The 23,708-nt window shown below is 41.2% G+C and overlaps 1 protein-coding gene across 2 annotated transcripts in view; it reads right to left on the minus strand.

The window, feature by feature from the left end:
* Positions 1-23,708, minus strand: part of TOX (thymocyte selection associated high mobility group box) — a 274,588-nt gene that overhangs the window by 132,386 nt on the left and 118,494 nt on the right. For both annotated transcript variants that reach the window (XM_075063026.1, XM_075063025.1), the window contains exon 2: positions 9,083-9,148. In XM_075063026.1, the coding sequence (XP_074919127.1) occupies positions 9,083-9,148 (66 nt within the window). The remainder of the gene's footprint in view (positions 1-9,082; positions 9,149-23,708) is intronic.

Below are 23,708 nucleotides of genomic sequence, written 5' to 3' on the forward strand. Positions count from 1 at the left end.
TCTCCTCTGTTTACCTCCAGGTGCTTCCCGCCCCCAAACAGCTGTTTGGTGGTGCTTAGCGCTTTCTAGGAGGGAGGGGAGAGGAGCAGGAAGACGCACACTCAGGGGAGAAGATGGAGAAGAGGTGGGGTAGAGGCAGGATTTGGGGAAGGGGTTGGAATGGGGGCAGGGAAGGGGTGGGGACTTTGGGGAAGGGATTGGAATGGGGGCGAGGAAGGGGTGGAAAGAGGCTGGGCAGAGGCTGGGTCTCATGGAAGGGGTAGAGTGGGGGTGGAACCGGGAGCAGCGGGGTGGGGGTGTCAGTGATGCAGCCTTTGGGCCAATGTACTAGTCCTCATGTGCCCCTCATGGTCATTTGAGATCCCTGGTTTAAGCAGCCCAGGGCCATAGGCACAAATGGGGACTCCCTCAGCCCTGATCACATGACCTTCCCAGGCCCACCTTCACCATAGTTCTTCCCCGCACCCCCTGGTGTGGCAGTGGTGGCACAAGCCATTTGCTCAAGAGCTGTCTGCTAGGCTGTGAAGAGGGCCTACCACTGCTTCTCTTTGAGTAGGCTGGGGTTTGTCCTGAAGAGGAAGGGACTCATTCCCCACCCACCCCTCTGCCTGTGGGAGCCCCTGCTGTCCGTATCTCAGCAGGGCAACAACGTGGTATCTGAGTGAGCGTCCTCCAAACACACAAAGTATCTGTGTGCACTTCAGAGCAGTGGATTATTGGGTTGTTAACAAAAGAAGAGGGATATGACAGTTCACAACTCTGCAAGCTATTGTTTCAGGCTGTCTACAGACTCAGGCAGGCAATGCTGCATCAGTTACACGAAGGCCACATTTCCAAGATTTTATTGGAGAGCTAGGTTTTTCGGTTTTTTAAATGAAATCTGGATTCTGAAGTTAGTGTTGGATTAAAGAAACTGGGTCCAGAGGCATGTGCCTGTAATCTCTGAGCTGTAATCTGTCTCTTATACTAGAAGACATATTTCTCTACATTGATCACTTGCATTTGCTGCATTTCTTTTTTCTTTGTAGATTTAATATTTTTTTTTAAAAAAAGCTAAGTAAAATTCCAGTTTTAAAAGAGTTTTCACGTGTTTTAGAGATCCTCTGAGGAAAATGTACCCAAATTAGGCCTGAAACAAAGCACCAGAGAATAAAATTGAACATGTTCAGCAACCAAAGATTTTACCTAACTTTTTTTAAAATCCTGTTTTCACAAATCTTACTGCTTGAAAATGTATATGATACACCACATTTAACCTGTCAGAAGCCTCATTAGCATCATTGACTTTAAACTGGCAATCAAGATGGTATGCTTTTCAGGTGTTTACATTTTCAAAATGCTCTTAAAATAGCACTACTATAGATTTACATGTAAGTACTTCCATTTAGTGGGCAAAAATTCAATTTAAATTTACATATCCTCATTGAATTCCCTTAGACCTTAATCACTTAAAGTTGTGATAATGCTGGGTATAGGCCACAGGATAGAGACTCCCTTTCTTTCTATTAAAAAGGCTGAAGGACTGTGGAAAGTCTCCAAAATTTTTTGGAAGGAGGCTGAGCCAAACTAGTTTCCTTCTTCTCCCCCAACTGTGTAGAAAACTCTATATACAGTGTCTGATGTTCTGTGGAGTATGCACAGAAAGAAGGCTTAAGGAAGAAGACTGGAAATAGGCAGAACTGAGGCATTGCTGTTCTTCATAACTCTTTTTGGATTCCTCCTCCCACCCTGCCCTCACTCCAAACACAGAGAAACACCCCTGGGACTTAAAGCTGATGTGAATATTTCTTATTCACACTAGTAGTCCCACTGACTTCAAGAACCTGATCCTGAACAGCAGTTAATGGGATTCCATATAGGCCCAAGGTTCTGTGGTAACAGGTTCCAATGAAGGATCAGGGCACACGTGAGCAAGGATTATTCATGTGAGTAAGGCTTGCAGTAGCAGGCCCTCTGTTAATAAAGTAGTGTGTAATATAAGCAGTGAGACTGCTGAGAATTAAACTTGCAATAAGCCCAACTGTACTTACATTGTACCAGCTATCAGTAGCAATAGTTGCTATTAAGACGTTTTTATAAACTCCAAGAAATATGTGAGCTATTACAAGATATAATTCTGAAAAACAGACTTCTATGAAACAAGCCAATTTAAGAAGAAAACAACATAAACAATAGTAACTTGTGTGCTCAAGTGAAGCATCTTTTTAATTTTGAGTAATGAAGATGTCAAGCCAAATGCTAGAGTAGTTTAACTTAATTAGGTGGCCTATTTTTCCAGGCAGCCTTTCATTTCCCATTGAAAACTCAGCTTGTATGCAAGGGAACAAGAGCAATTTTGTCTGTAATGAATACCTCTGGGACTCCACAGAGTAATCATTTGAATGTTACATTGAAGACTGGTTTGAGTAACTAGTCTGGGCTTGTTGAGATGCCAGACTTTGTAAGACTAACTAGATTAATCAAAGCATGGCATCTTATCGTTTTATTAGGTCAGAGGTCAATAGGTCAAACTGACTTTACTGCTGCAGCCTTTGCCAAAAGGGACAGTCTAATAGTAATTGGTCTAATTTGTAGTTCAAATTCACGTAATCCTCAGACATTTTTTGGACCAAAAAAGTTTATTTTATATGAAGCTCTGCTGAAAAATATTGCCTTTAACATTTCTCATGGTTATTTCTGATAATTCATGTACACTATTGGCCTGGAGAGAGAATTTCCTGGAAAGGAAACTACATAACTAAAATACATGATGTCTGCAATCTGTTTTCACATATTAAAAAAGTTGTACACGAAGAAGTACAGGACAACATTTTAAAGAATATTTCACACTGGTTGCCCATTAAACAGAAAATGTTCTCGCATTCTGTATAGAAAAAAAAGCAGAATAATTACTGTTATGATATGGGAAGAAATATATCCAGCACTCAGACAGAAAATGCATCATTTGATAATTGATTTTCTGTTTATTTTTTCATGGTAAAATAATGGCTTTTGTTATTTTTACTTTATTATTTAGATAGGGCCTATCAGTGGAGCTGCAGAGCGTCTCCTCCTACATTATACCATTTTAGTTGCATCTCTCCTGATGCTAATTCTTAAGAAAAATACTTATGGTTTATACAGAGAATAATTGTTTATACAATGTGATCAAATCTCATAATTTTATCGATAATCTCACAATATTTGGTGTTTATTCTTAAAGTCCTAGCTCCTGGAATCAGGTGATTACATCAAAATCTCAGCTTTCTTAAAAAAAAAATACAAAGTTTCTAGCCCTCAGGGTTGCAAAAAAACAAAACAAAACAAAAAAGATCCCAGACCCCAAAGGCTTAAAAGCAGAAGGCAAATAAAAGGTGTTATGTTTAAAATTTCATGACTTTTTTATTTAACCTTGTGATTTTGGGGGGCCTGATTCATGATTTTTGAAGGCTTGAGACTGGCAATACTGTTCATACTAAGGGTATATTTATAATTTCCTCAGGGAAGGGACTTTGGCCTGATCCATGAAGGTACCTATGAACCTAACACCCAGATTAAGTGCCTAAATCCCAGTTTTAGGTGCCACTGTGATCCACAAAACCCCTGCTCAGCTGCCACTGAACCCTGCAGACGCCTAAACTCAGTGCCTATATTTTTGCACTAAAAGTGCCTTAAGTGCTTAAGTTTCTACACTTGGGTATGAAGGGCAATCCAATAGGCATGCTCAGATGCCACTTAACTCCACAGAAAACAGCTGGGGCAGAGAGAAAGGTGAAAGAAGAAGTAGGAACCTTGTAACCTTTGGGCCACTTGTAGGGTATATGGGAGACCGCCTGTTCAAATCCACCCTCTGCTTTATGAGAAGGTATCTGAACAGAGATCTACCACCTCTCAGGTGAGTGCCCTGGTCTATAGAGGGATTCTCACTCTCTTTCTCTGGCTCAGTTAATATGTAATTATTTAATTAATTGGAACACTTTCAATAGGAGAGATTGAGGGAGACCCTCATAAGAATATCCCATAGTCCACCCAACAATCTGGATTTAGGGTCCTATCTCCATCAGATGGCTGGGCTTAGGATATACCTCTCTCCTCAGAAACTCCCCCCTGGCTAGCTTAGGTGGGAAGCTGCTTAGTGTGCTGGCTTTGTGGATCCCATTCTAAGGCTTGGTTTACACTGGTTGAGGGGGCGAGCTAAGTCAGTCTAAGTCACGCAACTTCAGCTACGAAAACAGCGTAGCTGAAGTTGACGTACTTAGAGCTACTTACTGCAGTGTCTTCACTGCAGTATATTGACTACTGACACTCCCCCGTCGATTCCACCTACACTTCTCGCTCCGGTGGAGTACCGGAGTCGACGGGAGAGTACTCGGTGGTCAATTTGCCGTTTCTTTACTAGACGCGATAAATCGACCTCCGCTGGATTGATCGCTCTGGAGGTAAGCGTAGACATGCCCTAAAAGATGCCCATCTCTCTTCATGCATTCTATAGGGGGCCTAGGCACCTAACTCAGGCTTTGTGGATCACAGTGTTGTTCCAGTGATTTTTAGGTGCCTAAAAGTTAGGCATTATGACACTCAGCATCGCAACACCTAAGTACCTTTATGGATCCAGCCCTTTGCCTTTTTTGGAGTTTGTACAGAGCAAGGTATGCTGCGGGTACCAATCAAAAGAAATAAGTAATAACATATATGAATATATTATGTGCTTTTTTAGGCAAAACAGGATCATTTACATTCTCTTTTGGCACAGAACTCTGAACCCATTTATTTCTACATATAATTTGATTCAAATCATTTCAGTAGAAGGAGAGGAAAGAAATATTTTGGCTGAATTATGCCTTTTCTGTGGTATTTGAAAAAGCCCTTAATTTAAAGACCAATAGTCCATAATTTATTTTTGTCAGTTTAGTTATTTTAAGAAACCTGAGGTATTCAAATATGGAAAAAATTCTAAGGGCAAAATTCTATCCTTGAATGCACATATAGTGCATACATCTCCTACATCCTTCACTGGGGGTTCTACACAGGGATCCAAAGGTAGATTTCGTCCCCAAGCACATACAAGTGTACTTTTCAGAGCTATTTTGTTGTTTCCAGCTTTTTAAATTTGTGTAAGTTAATTTTTTTTTAAATCACTAAAAAAAAATCTCTAAAATAATACTGTCTAGCCTCAAAATCAAAGCTACACTTTTTCTGTTCTTTTAAATACAGTTGTTGATGCACAATCAAGTATAGTATTATCAGGGTTATTTTAATGTTCTGAGGCTCTTGCAATGAACAGCCATACCTCATGTGGGGACCCAAATGATGACCTGAAAATCTAGCCCTCCAGCGGATAGGAGCTGCAAACATAACTTCACCAGTCTTTCCACCCACAACTACTTAACCCAATTATCCAACCCAACTTCCCTTACTCTAAACCACCTTACAACAAGTAACTTGCTAGCTCCCCATAGGGGAAGTTAAGGTAGAACAGAAGGAAATAAGAAGTAATGGGTAAGTCTACAGCTGTGTGTTAAGCCACTGGTGAACCACAATCACTTTTTATCATGATGACCAATGTTGTTCATTGTTTCCTTGGACTCCCCCAGTCTGTGTGTATCCATCTGTTGTCTCTTGTCTAATACTTAGATTGTGAGCTCTCTGAGGCAGGTCAGTGTTCTGTGTTTGTACAATGTCCAGCACAGTGAGGCCCTGATCAATGACTAGGACTCTGAGGTATTACATTAATATCAACAATACAAATAATAATAATAATTTGCAGTAAGGGGCATGGGAAGTTTTTAACAACACACAAACAGGATCAGTCTATCTATTGTACATCTAAAGTACCTATCACTAGCATATTTTAGCAAAGATCAGACTGGCTCCACACTGGGCCAAACACTTTTGATGATTTTCAGACCCAGTATATAGGAAAGGGATCGACTCACACTCTGCCAATGAGAGTTGTGGAACTGCTGGAACAGGAATGATTTCCAAGCACAGCCAATAATTCCTCACTGGATTTTGGTCCTCTCTTTTCTTCCCATTGGGGCTGTGAAGGTTAATGCAGCCCCAAGTCACAAACTCTACTACTTGGAAGAGAAAACGGGATTTGGCAGCTGTGTGCAGTCTGTACAGTTGCCCCCTTTACCATTCATGTCCATGGAGCCCAGGCAAACCACAAAGGACTCCAAGGGCTCTGTGCAATGGAGTTTTGTATAATATTATGTTGTGTCTAGAAAGAAACTATGTAATTTTATATTGTGCTGTATTTGACCCACAAATTATGTGAGGAGGACTTATATGAAGAACAATTTGTCTCCATAATTCCAACTACAGGTATGTATAGAACACAATATACTAGTAAGAATTTGCCGTGCATGGCAGTTGGCATAGCTTTGTTTTAAAATGGTAAATATTCTCAGACTGAAGTTCAATTAGCAATGAACATGTCATGTAGCTTTATGATATGTTTGCTAGTATGGCTGGTGTAATTCATTTAGAAGCTGCTTGCAATGTGCAATCCTACACTAAGTATATCATAACCAAAAATACAATAGTTACATATGTATATAAAATATATCCAGAGATAGCAGTGCCAAACAGTCTTTTGGGACAGTCTAAAAGAATATCATTAATTTTTACTGTATACTTACACTCTGGCTCAGTTCCAACACTGGCTTTCTGTAAAAATCATTTCAAGTATAGAATTATGTTGTTTGCTTGCAGCAACATCACAGGAACAGTAGTGAGCCATATGTTGCGACTTAGCAACTTAGTCTATAAGTCCCAAAGCATGTACTGATTTGAAAATTGAACAGAAATGATAATTGTTGAGTGACGCTGTGAGGCAAGTTGTCTTGGATTACCAGGCTATGCAGATGTTTGATGTTATGTAGAAAAAGGAACAAAACTGTATTTTTCCTGTTTGATGGCTGGATTTTTATTATGTTAGCCTAAAGGAGATACATTGATTAAAAACCTTTACAATAACACAAGGTGATGTTTCCCTGAATATGAACACATTCCAGTAAACAAAAGGAATTTGAAGTTCAAAGTTCAGCTTTCCAAGACCATTCATCACAATTTTGATGTCTAAACTTTATTTCACTCCGCAATATGTACTATTTTACATCATCTGAATTCTTTGAGATATTGAGGTTCGGGAAATATTAGGGAGCAAAGTTAAAATATGAAAAGATAATTATCTAGTTACCGTTCATAGGTTCCACAATTAAATGATAGAAATGTCATTGTGGATAAGATTTTTTTATGGAAGATCAGATGATTGGAACTGAAACAAAGCACCTAGTAAACACATTCTGAAGCATCATAAAAGATTAAAACGAGTATTGTTATTTTTAAACACTTCAGTTTAAATTATCCAAACTATGCACACACAAAGTATAAAAATATCAATGGAAGAAAATCATTCTAATGTATAATGTGAATTTCCAATTCTTTATTCAAAACTATTTAAGACAGACAATGATGCTCTGAAAGGTAGCAGCTGCTTTATAACAGCAATCATTCACGGAGTTTGTATTTCTACTGTTTCAAACAAATTCAATTAGCCCTTGCACTTCAAAACCCTTAAGGCATAAATGAGATGATACTAGGTTGCTTTAATCTAATAGTAATACTAAACTTGTCAGTACAGTTTTTGGATTAATGGTTAGAAAAAAATTAGTAATATAATTTTTCATTTTTTAATCAAACAATTCTATTCAAAACTACCTCTGGATCTTGGAGGGTTCTTTGCTGAATGAGTTCAATCATACAAGAATCTTAAATTTAAAGTTCAGTCTTCCAAAGGCATTCTTACAGTAACTTCAACAGCAGACAGGGAGGTAATGTGGTGGGAACATTCACATTTTAAAGATGGGCTTTTTGACTGATAATATAGCTCAGCTCACATAAAAGATAGTTAAAGAATGAAAGAGAATAAACCTATAAATTAAATTTGAGTAGATAAGCATGACTATCTAAAAATGCTTCTTTATAAAGACATTTAGCTCTCAGTATAATGTCAGTTTCCAAGACTGTTCATTCAACCTTGGGATTATGCCCGTCTACCCCATAGCTCATCTACTAGTCAAGATGCAAACAAACTAACTTCCCACTTAACAAGATATCTCCATGTAAACCCATAGTTTTTGTCATGCAGAAGAGTATCAGACTGTCCACTATTTGAGATGAGTAGTGGGCTACATGGATCACTATCCTGATTCTTTATAGCAATTCGTATGACCCCAGCTTAAATAATCGACCTGTGCTGACGTCACTATGATTCACTGACAGAGAACTGAAATGACTGAAATATCTGGAATGTAACAACAGAATCAGAATTCAAATTCTCCCTCAGCATATGACTGCATGCACCCACACACAAGTTGCTTTGCTTTTGTTTTTAAAAAGCAATGGTACTCCTTCAGTTTTACAAGCCTAAAATAAATTAAAATGAAATTAACTTCAATGAAAAAATTTCAATGTGTGGACATATGCCACATTTTAATGGTTCTGATAACTTACAAATTGTTCCTTGCAAATTCTCCGTAAAAAGGACTCAAAAATATTTTTGAACAACTTAGACCATATTATACTCTTTTGACTGCAAGATAAACCCCAGCAGTAGATTTTGAGAGACTCGTTATGTTAACACTAATGGTGCAACCTTGGCAACACTCCTCAGCCATACGATTTCTGTTAAAAATGCAATTCTTCATCTACAACTGGCCTAAGAGTGATAATTAAAGCTATTTGTGATAGTGTAGCTTATAATGATTAACTTGTCTGCAGTCAGATAAACAAATAACCTGCACCTGTAAAGACTTTATTTCCTGAAGGTAAAACAACTGTTTAGGAAAGATCATGCTGGCAAAACAGCTGCTTGCATTCTGGAGAGGAAACAAGGTAGTATCTCTCAACAAACGCCAACTCTGATGTTTTATCAGCTCTATCTCATTAACTGGAAAGAAGGCTTAAATGCTTTGTTTATAAATTATGATTATTCCTGATTGCAGCAGTTACTGATAGTGCCACTCATTTGCAATGCAACTCTTTGGTTTTGTTTAATTACAATTTGAAACAAGGCAGAGAAGATTAATTAACCCACCTGGCTTGCTGGCACATAGTCCTGGCTCGGCTCTGTCATACTCATATACATGTTGTCACCGTCAAACTGTGAATGAAATAATAGTAAACATTCAGCAATCTTGAATGTTTTTCAGCATCAACTGGAAAACAGTAGCCATAAAATAATATTATAGCACGGTTTGGAAGACTTGTAATTGGATGTGTGCATCTTGTCTTTGATGTTCCTGTTGTCATCCTTATTGACCCTGGGTGTCAGTGATTTGGAGTAATTAGTGCTCTAGTAATTACAGCAAGCAAGCAATGAATGGTTTCCTTTCTTCTGCAATCTGTTTTAAAACAAAATGGCTCATTTTGTGCACCATGTATACATTCTGCTGTTGGTTGCAATGAAGTACTAAGTGAATTGCACAGTTTCTGACAAGAGGAAGACGATAATGGAAAATGTACTAAAATGCATCTTAATGGATTTTAACTTTACATTTTGATCAAGAACAAGTTTGGAAGCTTCAAAACAAATTAAAATCCACCTTATTGAAATGTCTCCAAATCAGAAATTAAGAAGAAGGTGCTTAAGCAAATTTCAGTCATTTGAACATCTGAAATACAGAACTTACAAAACTGGGTGGCATAATTGGACAGTGTGCTTGATGTGTAAATAAAAATGAATACGAACAAACATAACTGTGAAATTACCCTTCAGTAAATTATAACCAAAAAAATTAACAGAATTTGTGTGCAAACTGATTTTTCTTCTTTTAAAAACATAATTAGATATAACAAAAACAAGACTGAGAGAAGCTGATTAGGAAGGGAAGGTCTACATGGAATGAAACCACTAGAATATAAAGCTGGTCAGGTATCACCACAAAAAAGCATGAGACTACTTTTTTTGTACTGTGTAATCTGGACACTGTGCCCACAGAATTCTCTTCATACTCTTTCAAATGTCTGTGTCAAGTTTACAGGGTGAGTGATTATAGTCCTAATATGCAATCTAGAGTTAGGAGAAACCTTTCCAAGCCTTTGGAATAGATATGAAGAGCTACAGGAATGCTCATCCCTCAATCATCAACTGAGAATTTCCAGCTGTTACTAGGTCTGTTTAAAATAACTTTCACCTGACCCCATCTGTGCATACTCAGAGGGACATATTTTGGAAGTGGGCCATTATTTTGATGATGCGGCAAAAAAGAGTGACAAGTTACATAAGGCGGGATTTAAAAAAAAAAATGTTCAGCTTTGACCTTCCCCAATTCCTACCAAAGTCAGTAGGATCTACTAATTGATTTCTGTGAGAGCAGAGTAGGCCAACCCTGATCATTTTTGAAAATCTTACCTGTGATACACAGTACATCCACAAAGTCATAGGGAGGTATCCTGAACAACACATCGATGGTCTCACAGAAAGTAAACACTCCAATACAAAAGTGCCCCAGGAAATATAACATCCAAAGTTTCACTGGAATTGTGAGCTAATTGGGTTGTTCATAAGTATTCAAAGAATAGTTAAAGCAGCAAAGAATCCTGTGGCACCTTATAGACTAACAGACGTTTTGGAGCATGAGCTTTCGTGGATGAATACCCACTTCGTCAGATGTATTCACCCACGAAAGCTCATGCTCCAAAACGTCTGTTAGTCTATAAGGTGCCACAGGATTCTCTGCTGCTTTTACAGATCCAGACTAACACGGTTACCCCTCTGATACAAAGAACAATTAGGAGAAAAAATTTTCAGCCTACAGTTTGTTTGCAAACTGTTCCCTTCAACTAATCACTAGTCATTTGTAGTGTGCAATTGGGCAGAGTGACATGGTGGTGTTTCTGCCGGATTGGGTAGATGAAACTTTTAATACTAGAGAACAGCAAATGAAAAATAGAAAAAATGTAAAGTAGGGTGTAACATGCTGGGCTGAATTTTCAGATGAATATTCCTGAAACTTCACAAAATTTCTAAACGTTTCGGGACTTATTATTCTCCACAAAGATGCAGGAATTTTTGAATATTCACAAATACAAACAACAGAAAACAGTAGCTGGAGATTTTATTGGCAAAAATATTTATGATTTTTTTAAACATATTTGGCCCACTCTGTTTGCTGGACATATGTGTAGTATATCGCTCAATATATCCGGAGTCTCACAAGATATGTACTTTTGCAGCACATCTGTTATAAGAACATAGCTGACACACATGCTACAGCACAGTCTAACAGTACAGAAGCAGACTGAGTATGTGCCCGTACTTACAACTAATCACTCAACAGCTAAAAGATTAATGGCTTGAGCACATGCCCAGAAAAATGCCACTACCCAAAACATTCAGATAAGGGAAGGGTTAAAAAAACAAGCCTTTCTAAAAGCTGGGAAAACAATTTTACCAGATGGGCCCATTTTACTGATGAAAAGTTTGATCCTGCAGGATCCTACCCAACAGTACCGCGTGACTTCATCACCCTCTGATTTTCATAGGAATTGAGGGTACTCAGTAAGTTGCAGGACAGAGCCCTAATCCCATGGAAATCAACATTACCTTTAACATTAAATAACTTCACCATTTGTTATGTATTATTTTATAGCTCATGGATATCTCATATGCATGAAAGCATGCATGCATGTATACACCACAGGGCTGGCGCTTCCATTTAGGCGGCCTAGGCAATCGCATAGGGTGCCAGGATTACTGGTAGGCGGCATTTTAAGGGGCAGCAGGCGGCTCCGGCGGACCTGCTCCAGTGGTGCCTGCGGACGGGTGGCTGCTCGCGCGGCTCCAGTAGACCGCCCACAGGCACGACTGTGGCAGCTCCACCGGAGCTGCGAGACCACCGCGCAGGGCGGCGAAATTGCCGTGCGCCTAGGGTGCTAAAACCCCTAGCGCCGGTCCTGATACACCACACACACATCCTTCACCAGCACAGCTTAACTCAGAAAGTGTCCTACTTTTATCTAGTTTTACAGCTGGATTGATTAGGCACAAGGAGTCCAAGGCCACACAGTGAGTCAACAAAGCAGCTAAAATCTGACCCAAAGACCCTTCAGACTACAAGATCTTTGTTCCAGCTTGACCAAAATGGTCTTGTTTTACATATCACACTAAACCTACAAGAACTTTTCCTAAACTTCTCTGCCTTCTTCCACAACTGCTGTGATTTGATTGCAAATGTGCATACTGTGAAGACCCAAAAGCAACATTTAGAATGTGGATGTTTTTGTCCAGATATAACATGAAAAGCAAAGGAAGGCAATTAACTGGACCAGCTTTTAAGCTACCTATATGTGAGACATATTTATTGTGTAATATTTCATCTAAGATTTATACTTGGCTCTGAAATCCATTGATGCTATTAACGGAAGATTTCAAAACCATTAATTTTAATGTGTTAAAAGTGAATGCTAATACAATATCTGATACATAATAACAACTATTCCTCACAACATTTCTTTTCATATTAAAGTGGTACTGCATGAGACGTTTTGGTAAGAGCAAACTAAGAACACCATAGCACACTATTATGAAACACTATGTCACCTAGAACAATAACTAATATATTCAGAAGCACATCAAGTTTTTTATTTAAATGATTATAAAATAAAACATACATATAACTTCCATCCCAGTTATCACAATGAGATGGTCAGCTGGAATTTCCATTGTACAGTACTGAAGGTAGCTTCTTTTCAGACACGTGGCATAATATTTGAAATATCTGACTGCTGTTACGAAATGCAATTTGTATACAAGTTAGGAACCCAATTACATCTGTGCATTAGCTGGGCATTACTGATAGAAAAATGACATCACAGAGAGCCATTTGGAACCTTCTACTTATGTCCAGAGTCCTAAAGCTATTTTATAATGCTAATTATGAAGTAGTAAGAGTCAGAGTCATACTATTATTCATTATTTATACAAGACCTTACATGTACATCATTTTTTTGCATAGAAAAAACTTATGTCTCAAACGCATTATAATTAAACTTGCAAAAAACAAATACAGAGCAACAGTAAATGATGACAGCTTTCAAAATGGTAGCTGTGTTAGTCTGTATCAGCAAAAAGAAAGAGGAGTACTTATGGCACCTTAGAGACTAACAAATCTTTTGGGGCATAAGCTTTTGTGGGCTAAAACCCACTTCATTGGATGCAGCCCACGAAAGCATATGCCCAAATCAATTTGTTAGTCTCTAAGGTGCCGCAAATACTCCTTGTTCTTTTTTTTATTAACTGATGAGACATTGTTGATGAGGACACCAACCTAAGACACCAATGTAAAAAGGCTTCATCAAAGAAGTTAATTTCAAGGAATTTGGAGAAAAAGAAAGAAGATTCACAGGATATAAGAAATTGGAAGAGGCTGCAAAAATTACACAGTAGCAGTAGGGCTGGTTTCTGGGGCAAATGATAAGGATCGTCACCTTGGGCGCCAACTTCTGGGGCTGCCAAATTGATATCCAGGGGATGAGAAGGGAGGTGCCAAATCGAGGTTGTTGGGGTTTACTGGGGCGGGAAGGCCAAAACCATTTTCCATCCTGGGCAACAAAATGCCTATGGCCAACCCTAGGGTAGCAGGAAATAAAGCATGAGGTCAATAATGGAAAAAGAAGACAAAGGGAATGTACGCAGCGAGAGGAAACAAAAGCCATGACATTTCCCACCCTTTGTCATTTTATGGATTTGGAAAAGATTCATGTGAAGAAGTTGGGGGGTTGCAAGTGTGTTTGGCAGTGGGATCTGGCCACTTTTTGAGACTTTTGAGAAGGTGTAGCAACCAGAATGTCACGATGGGGTGCTTTTCAGGGATGGTTTGCAAACTGAGGGGAGATGGGATCAGGTTGGGTCCCTTTGGTGATGTTGGAGAATGGATTAAAAAGCTAACCTGGGAGTTGTACTCCTGCCTCAGATGCAGTTCAATACAACTCACGGGACATTTGTGGGAAGTGTTGGCAGCATACCCATTCTCATCCATTCCCCACCAGAAAACCCTGGAAATTGTCCCAGATGCTCTATGGTAATAGCGAGAGGATTAAAACTAGGTATATACAAGAGTCAGGAACATTACTGCTTGAGGCAATACATACAGATGAGAAACCAAGCTTCACGCAGGGAGGGTGTTGGCATTCTTACCTGAGTGCTGTTTCTGGACCCTGCTCAAGGGATTCAGTCTTCCACATTTACCCTCAGCTAGTAAGTGTCTGTTGCATCTAACATTCTATCCTTCTCCCTCAACCCACTCTGGCTGTTGGAAGAGAGAAGGAGCATTCTCCCTGTGTCACCCCACATCCCATCTCAGAGCCTACTAACTCCTTGGGGAGGGTTTCTTTGCTACTTCACATCTCTGCCTCTCTCCTGACTTTGTGACTCCTCCACTGCAAGAGGGTGGGGGTCATTCTGTTACTCATTTCAGCCCTCATTTTTGGCTCCCCTCCTCAGTGAATAGCCTCTGCGCTTGCCTCCATCGCTGCTCTTAGCTTTCACAAACAGGAGCAGAATAAACTGAGCTGGTGCTTATTGATTTTACTGCTGCTCAAAAGGAGCTGAAAAACAGCAGTAAAAACGGGCAAGGCTCCTGCTGTTATTGTTATTTGTATCATGATACTACCTAGATGCCCTAACTAGGATCCGGGCCCCATTGTGTTAGGTGCAGTACAAAACACTAAGAGATATCCCATCCCAAAGAGCTTAAACTGTAAATAGAAAAGATAGACAAAGGATGAGAGGAAGGAAGTGCTGTTATACCCATTTTATAAGGAGTTACCAAGGCACAGAGAGACTAAAAGGAAAGGAGCATAGAGAAGATAGCTATAATCTACTGTATGAGGTATTGTATGTTAGTAAACTCAGTTATTATGTGAAAGCTTCTGGACCTGGTGTCTTGACTTCTCCAAAATACATTACAGATTTTATGAGCCTATGCCTCTAGTCACGCTTTCTAACTATGAAAACTTCCACCAAAGATTGGAAACAAATTAATAATTTAAATCTATGGTGAAATTGAAAATCATCTTTGTACTTTTAGATCTTTCTTTGACAGAGTGTGAACACTTTTCACTGTGTTTTTAAGCCCCATGGTGTAAAACTGTATAAAAGATGATGTATAATCCACTAGTGATTTATATATAATTTTAATATTTGTGGCTTATAGATATTGTTGTTAACCTGTATTACCAAAAATCCACTAATCCTGAAAAAGCTTTAAAACTAAGTTTTAAAAACCAACAAAAAAAAACAAATGCAAGCAGTCAGCATTGTTTGAGGATGCTTAATGACAAGTGACATTCCCTGTTACTAAGAGATGCCATAATGAGACTAAAGCAAAGATGGGATGCAAACAGAAATCATCAAATGATTATGCTAAAGGAAAGGCTGATCTTGTTATGGAAACCATTAAAGATAAAAACAGAATTGCTCTGTAAATGCCACATTATTGCACTTTTGAAAAACCATCCTCATAGTACATTGGTAAAATATTCTAATGGCAGATGTAACAGAATGGGGATATGTCAGTATCAAAGTGTAAACTCCATTTTGAATTATGAACTCCATTTTGTATTATGTGCTGAACACGTCTGAACTTGCCCAAGACAGGTTATTGTAATACACTGCAGAGAGGCACCCTACCCAGGAAACGTGTTTGAAATCTCACTGAAGGACCATCACAGTGAAGCCTTCAAGAGGGCAATCTAAGGCCATCAACTGTGACTGTCCTTCAACTACTGTCCCACTCCCCAGTGTTTTTTCTACAAAGGGGCCTCCAGGAGGAGTGACATGACAGGGGGAATGAGCTGGAGTGCCCAAGAGGAACAATGGCAAAAGGAGGCAGATATTTAAAAAGGAGATTTAAGAGCAGGATGCTGCTCTGAGCCATGGGCCAACCATCATCACACATAGGATATGCAGCAGAAAGAGGATAACGGATACTTGCCTAGCCTGAACTGCCAAAAGACCTTGGACTCTAAAAAAAGAGTGAAATCAGACAGGGGAGAGTGCATCTCAGAACTTTAGTTATTTTGCAAAGATCTGTAACTCTCTAATGCTTTTAAGAGTAAAGCCTCTGTGATTAAAAAATTCCTTTGCTAAGCTTGTGTTCTTTGCTTACCTGCCACACTGTTCCCACAGAAGTTACACTAGAAGCTTGGACCTCCCACAGCTTTGGTGGAGCTCTGCAGGAGTGTGTGTAAGTGGTTAGGTGACTTGGGTCGGAGGCACTGGTTTCAGGGTCTAGAGCAGATGGACTGTGGAGTCCCATGCACCAGGGAAGAAAGGGTATCAGACAAGAGATTAGAGCCTGGGACTGTGCCCTATAGACCCTGAGCTGGAAACAGTGACAACTCTGCCCAGAACCAGTTGACTTAGAAGCATATGGGACCCAGCAATTGCATCCACTTACAACAGACTGGTGACCATGCAGAGTGGTACCAAGTCAGGTTGTAACAGCTCACATTTTCAAATCTTTACTAAAGGATAATTTTCAATGCAAACAAATTTTGAAAAAAAAATTGTTAAAGTCTTCTAAAAGCACACAATTTCTGCCCCATCCACTCATAAGATGTATTATCATTTCACAGGTGACTCATATAATTGTTTATGTTTAAGTTCTCCAGGCTTTTTTTTAACTTATTCCCCAAACTAACTTGCTATTTATTGCTCTCACTGTGGGAAGGGGTGGAGTCCAAGTGTTTGCTGAGTCCAAAACAAGGAAGTGTACATTTTCAAGCATGCAGATTACATATCTAATACACCATGGTGACTCCAATCTGAATGATTGCACCACAGCTTTTACATTTCCAGTACACTTAATAAAGGTCTATGTACAAGTGGACAGAGGGTGTTGTTCTGCTTTGAGACTGCATGTGTCAATACCTGACAGATCCTTGAAGTTGATAGTCTCCGTACACAGCACTGAAGATGCGTTACTGAGCACAGTAGGCTAGCAGAAGTAGGATGAGACAGACAGAAGGATGGCACAGTCCAGACATAGTGGAATGTATCAAAGACAGCACAAGTAAGAATGGGGTACTATATACGTTTTTTGTGTAAATGTATACAGAAAACAGTGGGCACACAGGGATGACTATGAACCACCTCAGTTGGGCTCCAGTTCCCATTAACCTTGAATGTTAAATAAAAAAGAGCCCTGTGGTCTTGAATCACATGATAAACTATTTCTTGCATCTAGAGCACCTGTTAAATATGCAAACAGAGACTGCAGTGGCAAAGGCTTGTGTTATTATTTTACTCAACACAAACTGAATTATAGATGTATCCACCCACAGAGAGACCTGAACCACTGAAACTAGACTTTTTTTCCTCGTAATAGTTGAGTAAAACTATTATACTTTGGGGCGTCTGACCTTTTCAAAGCCCCAAATATCTGGCCACACCCAGGATTGGGCCTGATTCTGCACTACTGAAGTCTGTGGTCGTGAGAGCAGAATCAGAGCCCCACAGAGATAACTTCCCATTTTCACTGTCAGTGTAATTTTAGTGAACATCCATTTCTGTCCTCTTTCCTCTGGACCCTTTCTTAAGTGGGACATTGTGAAAGAAAAGGTAAAAAAAAAAAAAAAAAGTTAAAAATCAAAGATAGAGGTGATGGGAAGTACACACAAGTAACTATGCAAAAAACATAGTTACCTCTATTAGCTTCCATAGCAAAATAGTGGCTCCTTAGACCTTACAGAATGAACTCTGCACAAATTGGACAAAATTATACCCTTGCATGACTTCAATGGGAGCCATGTGCATGGACCCATAGACAGAATTTGGCCCACTGTGTTATTTATGGAGAAAGCAGGGGAGATACAGATCCTGAGGAAACACTTAAGAATACTTCTCAAACTGCTTCTAGTTTATGCATAAGAGAAACATGGAAATAAAGTGGACTAAAACAAAACAGTACATAAGCAAAACTCAGCCATTTCCCAAAAGAGCCTTATTATACCACTGAGAAGCTTTAGAGTCAAATCAGAGGTAACCATAGCTAGGTAAGCGGAGGGTCCTGCCTACATATTCTCAGCCACCTGTACAAAAGATGAGAGAAAAGAAGATTATGTAATTCCTTTAATTCTGATTTTAAGAAACTGAATACGGGCTTGATCATACAAGGTACTGATCATGCCCGATGCAGCCAGGCACTTAAGCACATACACAACTTTAAGCATGAAAATAACCCTCTTGAAGTGAAAGGGGTTACTCATGTATTTAAAGTCAAGTACGTGCTTTAATGTTAGGATCAGGCCAAAGTGCTCAGAGCTTAGTCAGTTCACACCCTAATTCCATAAATATGTGCAAGCCTTGCAGGCTAGAAAATACCTTAAATTTCTGGTAATCAAATTATTTAGAACACTTGAGTTCATACTTATGTGCAGTATAATTTCCAAGGGGCTAGATATCTCAAATAATTGGTAACTGATCCTTTCTAGATGGCTGGTTCAAATCTGGCCAGCTTGGTTATAACCAAAATTTAATCATTATCACACAGTTGCTCCAGAATAAGATGCCCACATGGCGAGTTATTCTAGAATAGCTATTTTGGTAAATTTCCAAGTGTAGACAAGCCTTCAGTCAAACTGCTGGTGGCATCCCCATCAAAATGTAGTACTACAACAAATGACTCTCTTTGCAGTCTCAGCAAGGATATCAAGAACTAACTGGCATGGAGACGTGACTCATCACCTCACTAGGAGGGTGTAGGGGTGAGAATCACAGCCAGCTCCAGGGCTTTTGCTGCCCCAAGCAGCGAAAAAAAAAAAAGAAAAGCCGCGATCGGCGTCTGCTCCACTGCGCCGCTTTCTTCTTCGGTGGCAATTCAGCGGCAGGTCCTTCCCTCCAAGACGGACTGAGGGACCTGCCACTGAATTACTGCCAAAAAGCCCGACATGCCGCCCCTTCCCCTTGGCCGCCCCAAGCACCTGCTTGCTGAGCTGGTGCCTGGAGCCGGCCCTGGTGAGAACTGAGGCACACAGCTAGGGCAGTGTAGATTCGTTTGGATTGCTGCTGTGCCTATTCTGTGTTACAAAGAAAGAATCATGCAAAAGTAAAGCTGGTTGGGAATTTTCAAATTTTTCATTAAAAGTGGGGGGAAATGGGGACTGTAAAATATTTGCAGGTTTTCACCTATTTGTCTGTTTGTAATAATATTTCAACAGTTTTACTCTTGCACTGAAATCACTTGTACTGCTACTTTTTGAAAAACATAGTTCAGGGTGTTCTATATGCCTTCTAAGTTGAAATTTGACCTTCAACATGGTAGGTCATGTTATGAGTTAAATATCCCATGCCATCTTTTATTTATAATTTGTGATGATGTACTCCTATTTGTTACACCTATCATTCATTAAGAAGACTGTGACAATACTGTACTTACTTGATGTGTTGTTTTCTCTTTTCTTAAAAGACCCCTGAATACAAGTATTTTTCTATTTTCCTTTAGTAACAGAGGCAAAGAGTCAAACATCAAGCTACAGTTTTACCTGTCATCCTTTTCCCAGAATGCTTTAAAGATGACAGCTATTCATCTCCTCCTCTTTTCCATCCCCAATAACAGGAGCCTCTCTCAGTGCAGCTTATCGTTTTTCCAGGTCAGAACATTCTGGACCTATAATAACTGTTCATTTCTCACAATGAATCGGCTAGAAGAAGTTGCTCAAACCTGGTGTTATCAGCACCTTGGCTACTATCTCCCCAAGGGGCCAACCACGTGATAAAGAAACATACACATTAGCACTGGAAGAAACCTCCTGAGTAATCGACTCTGTCCACAGCATCGTCACAGAATAATTTTCACACTCCCTAAGGCACTCTCACTTTCACTGGGCTGGGGCAGAGGGTTGCTGTGAGGGAGATGGTGAGGGCTCTAACTGGAGCGCAGCCAGAAATGAGGGGTTCAGGATGCACAAGGGGGCTGTGGGTTGAGGCAGAGGAATGGGGTGCAGGAGGAGATACAGGCTCTGGGTTGGAGGTGCGGGCTCTTGGTGAGGCTGGGGATGAGGGGTTTGGGGTGCAGGAGGGGGATCCAGGCTTGGGGGTGGGGCTGAGGGATTCAGAGTGTGGGAGGGGGCTGTGGTTTGAGGCAGGGGTTGGGGTGCGGGTGTGTGAGGGCTCTGGGGTGGGGTCGAGGCTGAGGGACTTGGGGTGATGGAGGGGGCTCAGGGCTGGATTCATAGTGCGTGAGGGGGCTTTGGGTTGAAGCAACAAGTTGGGGTGTGGGGTCGGGTTTGGGGTGCAGGAGGGGGATCCAGGCTTGGGGGTGGGGCTGAGGGATTCAGAGTGTGGGAGGGGGCTGTGGTTTGAGGCAGGGGGTTGGGGTGTGGGAGAGGGTATGGGCTCTGGGCTGGGGATGCAAGCTCTGGGGTGGGATGAGGGGTTCATGGTGTGGGAGGGGGCTCTGGGCTGGGGCAGGAGGTTGGGATATGGGGGGGTGAGGGCTCCAGCTGGGTATGCAGGGTCTGGGGCGAGCCCAGGGATGAGGGGTTTGGGGTACAGGAGGGGGCTCCAGGTTCAGGGGGGCTCAGTGCTGGGGCAGGGGCTTGGGTTGGGGCGTGAGCTTACCTTGGGCGGCTCCCAGTCAGCAGTGCAGCGGGGCTAAGGCAGGCTCCCTGCCTGTCCTAGCTCTGCGCTGTACCCCAGAAGCAGCTGGCAGGTCCAGCTCCTAAGCAGCGGGGCCAGGAGGCTCCATGTGCTGCTCTCACCTGCAGGCACCACCCTCCCGCTCTCATTGACTGCAGTTCCTGGCCAATGGGAATGCGGAGCCAGTGCTTGGAGCAGGAGCAGTGCATTGAGGCCCGTGCCCCCTCCGCCTAGGGGCCAGATCTGCCAGCTGTTTCTGGGGCTCAGCGCAGAGCCAGAACTAGTGGGGACTAGCCTGCCCTAGACCTGCAGCATTGCCAACCGGACTTCTAATGGCCCAGTCGGTGGTGCTGACCAGAGCCGCCAGGGTCTCTTTTTGACCAGGCATTCTGGTCGAAAACTGGATACCTGGCAACCCTATCCATAGTGGTCTCCCTGCTAGCAGTCTGAGGTAATGCAAGGGCATAATCAGGGAATCTATAACCAAGTGGATCCATGAGCTTTACCCTGCACATATGAACTGCATAGTGGGCCACAGATAATTCTACTGATTTGAAACTGTAGTAACAGCCATAAGCAGGCTGTGCAGATGCTCTATATCCATCCCCTGGACATAGAGGATTCTGCTCCTAAGCCCTCCCCGCCTTACTCCTTGTTGCACACTTTGTGCAGGTATGGCGTCAAATCCTTGGAATCAGGTGCTGATGGTCTTAGGGGGCGCAATACAATAATGAGTCAGTGGAAACGCAGGAGTGCATCTTGACAGGAACGTACACAACAAAGCAACTACATTAATTGCATTAAAATGACAATACAATGCAACTTATTAATCTTACTGTGTTAATTTTATAACAATTTTTAAAGAGCTAATACAAGTTTAAAATTTAATACAATGTGATTAAATATAAACTATCTTGATAAAGCTGTTCTTATAACGTTTTTATGATGTAAAATGGTTTCTTATTAGCTGTGGATACTGAATTTTCCCCACAATATAAAAATATCTCCTTCTGTTTTACCCTATCGCATCACCATTTTTGTTTTAGTTCAGTGATCACAGAACTTAATCAGATACTTTATCCATTTTATTAATCAATTAAAGTGCTTTATAATACTAATGTCACAGAAATTATGCCTTATCCTTTTGTGCCCCATATTATATTCTCTCACCTCTCTGTACAAACTACTGTATTATTAACATACCTTGCTCTTGATCTGATATTCTGCTAAGAAAATTACCACCATCTTCTATAACTACGAACATTAAGCAAGTGCACATTAAAGTTGAATTAACTGGACTGAATCATTTTTCAAATGCTCTGTGTGTTGTTGTGGAAGACTGAAATTATACAAACATTTTTTAAGCTATTGGGCCCAATTCCCCTCTGTGCAGCCCCACTCATGGGTCTGCATAAACACGGCTATTGTGTGGTCCCTAATGTACAATGTTTATAGTTAATTATTTTTATAGAGCCAAATTCTATTCGAAATTACAGTGGTATGAATCCGGAATAACACCACTTAAATCAATTTAATCCTCTATTTCTATGTTCAATTGAAGCAAAAGAGGGAGAAGAGGAAGGCAGGGGGGAAATGTTCTTCTCTAATTTGCAGACTTCCAATCCCAAGGCAGGCAACAAGGTAATGTAGGTGTAAATAAAAACATTTGGTCCTCTACATTTTTTCTTTACAAAGCAAGCACAAAATTTGTTGAATTCAATGGTAAACATGCATGTGGAAGTATGCAGGAAAAATATGCCCATGGTTAGAATCAAGTTTAGAATGAAACATCTCTTTACACAAATGGTGCCTAATTTACTGTTGCATTACTCTAGATCAGTGGTCACCAACCTGTAGAGCATGATCAACTGGAGCCTCTGCCAGTCGATCACGATCTCTGGCCGCTTAAAGTCCCACAGCACAGTAGGGCTAAGTCAGGCTCCCTACCTGCCCCAGCCCCACTCTGCTCCCAGAAGTGGCCAACATATCCCCATGGCCCCCATGCGCTGCTCCTGCCTGCAAGTACCATACCCATAGCTCCCATTGGCTGGGAATGGGGAACTGCAGTCAATGGGAGTTGCAAGGGCAGTGCTTGCAGGCAGGAGCAGCGTGAGAAGCCACATGCCCCCTCAGCGAGCCGCAGGCGTGTCTTGGCTGCTTCTGGGAGTAGCGTGTGACCAGGGCAGGCAGAGAGCCTGCCTTAGTCCTGCTGCACCGCTGACCTGGAGCTGCCCAGGATAAGTGCTGCCTGGCAGGAGTCTGCACCCCGAACCGCCTCCTGTACCCCAACCCCCTGCTCCAGCCCTGACCACCCTCCTGGAGATCGCACCCCATACTCTCTCCTGCACCGCAACACTCTGCCCCAGAACGGAGCCCCCTCCTGTGCCCAAAATCCCTCCCAGAGTCCACACCCTTCACCTTCTCCTGCATTCCAACCCCCTGTGCCAGGCTCATTTTGGAGACCCCTCCCACACTCTGAACCCCTTGGCCCCAGCGCAGAGCCCACACCCCCTCGTGAACCCCAACCTCCTGCCCCAGCCCAGTGAAAGTGAGTGAGGGTGGGGGAGAGCAAGCAATGGAAGGAGGGGGGATGGAGTGAGCGGGGCAGGGCTTCGGGGAAGGGGTAGGGTAGATTCTGCATTGCACTTAAATTCAAAAAGTGATCTTGTGCGTAAAAAGGTTGGAGACCACTGCTCTAGATTTATGCTGGTATAATTCTGCTGATTTCAAGCATAAGTAGGAGATTAAATTCTACTTAGTTGAAATTAAACTCTACCTAGTTGCACTTACTAGCAGTTTAGTTTCTTCTGATTTTAAAGAACGCTGTTAAAGGTGATCATATTTGTTTGGTGATATACTTCTAACAGAAGTGTTAAGAGGCTAGATTCTTAATAGAGGAATTCATAAAGATCTAGTCATGCAGCAGCACTATTTCTCCCTGGGCGCTACAAAAAGCAACTACATTTCTTGCAATACTCTTTCCTTTTGTGTAAGCACCTGCAGGTTAAAGTTAAAAAATAATTGCAGAAGACAACAAAAAAATTATGTCAATAGATACATGTTTTGATAGGAAATTAAT

The sequence above is a fragment of the Chelonoidis abingdonii genome, chromosome 2 (genome assembly GCF_003597395.2).
Source record: "Chelonoidis abingdonii isolate Lonesome George chromosome 2, CheloAbing_2.0, whole genome shotgun sequence".
Taxonomy (NCBI): Eukaryota; Metazoa; Chordata; order Testudines; family Testudinidae; genus Chelonoidis; species Chelonoidis abingdonii.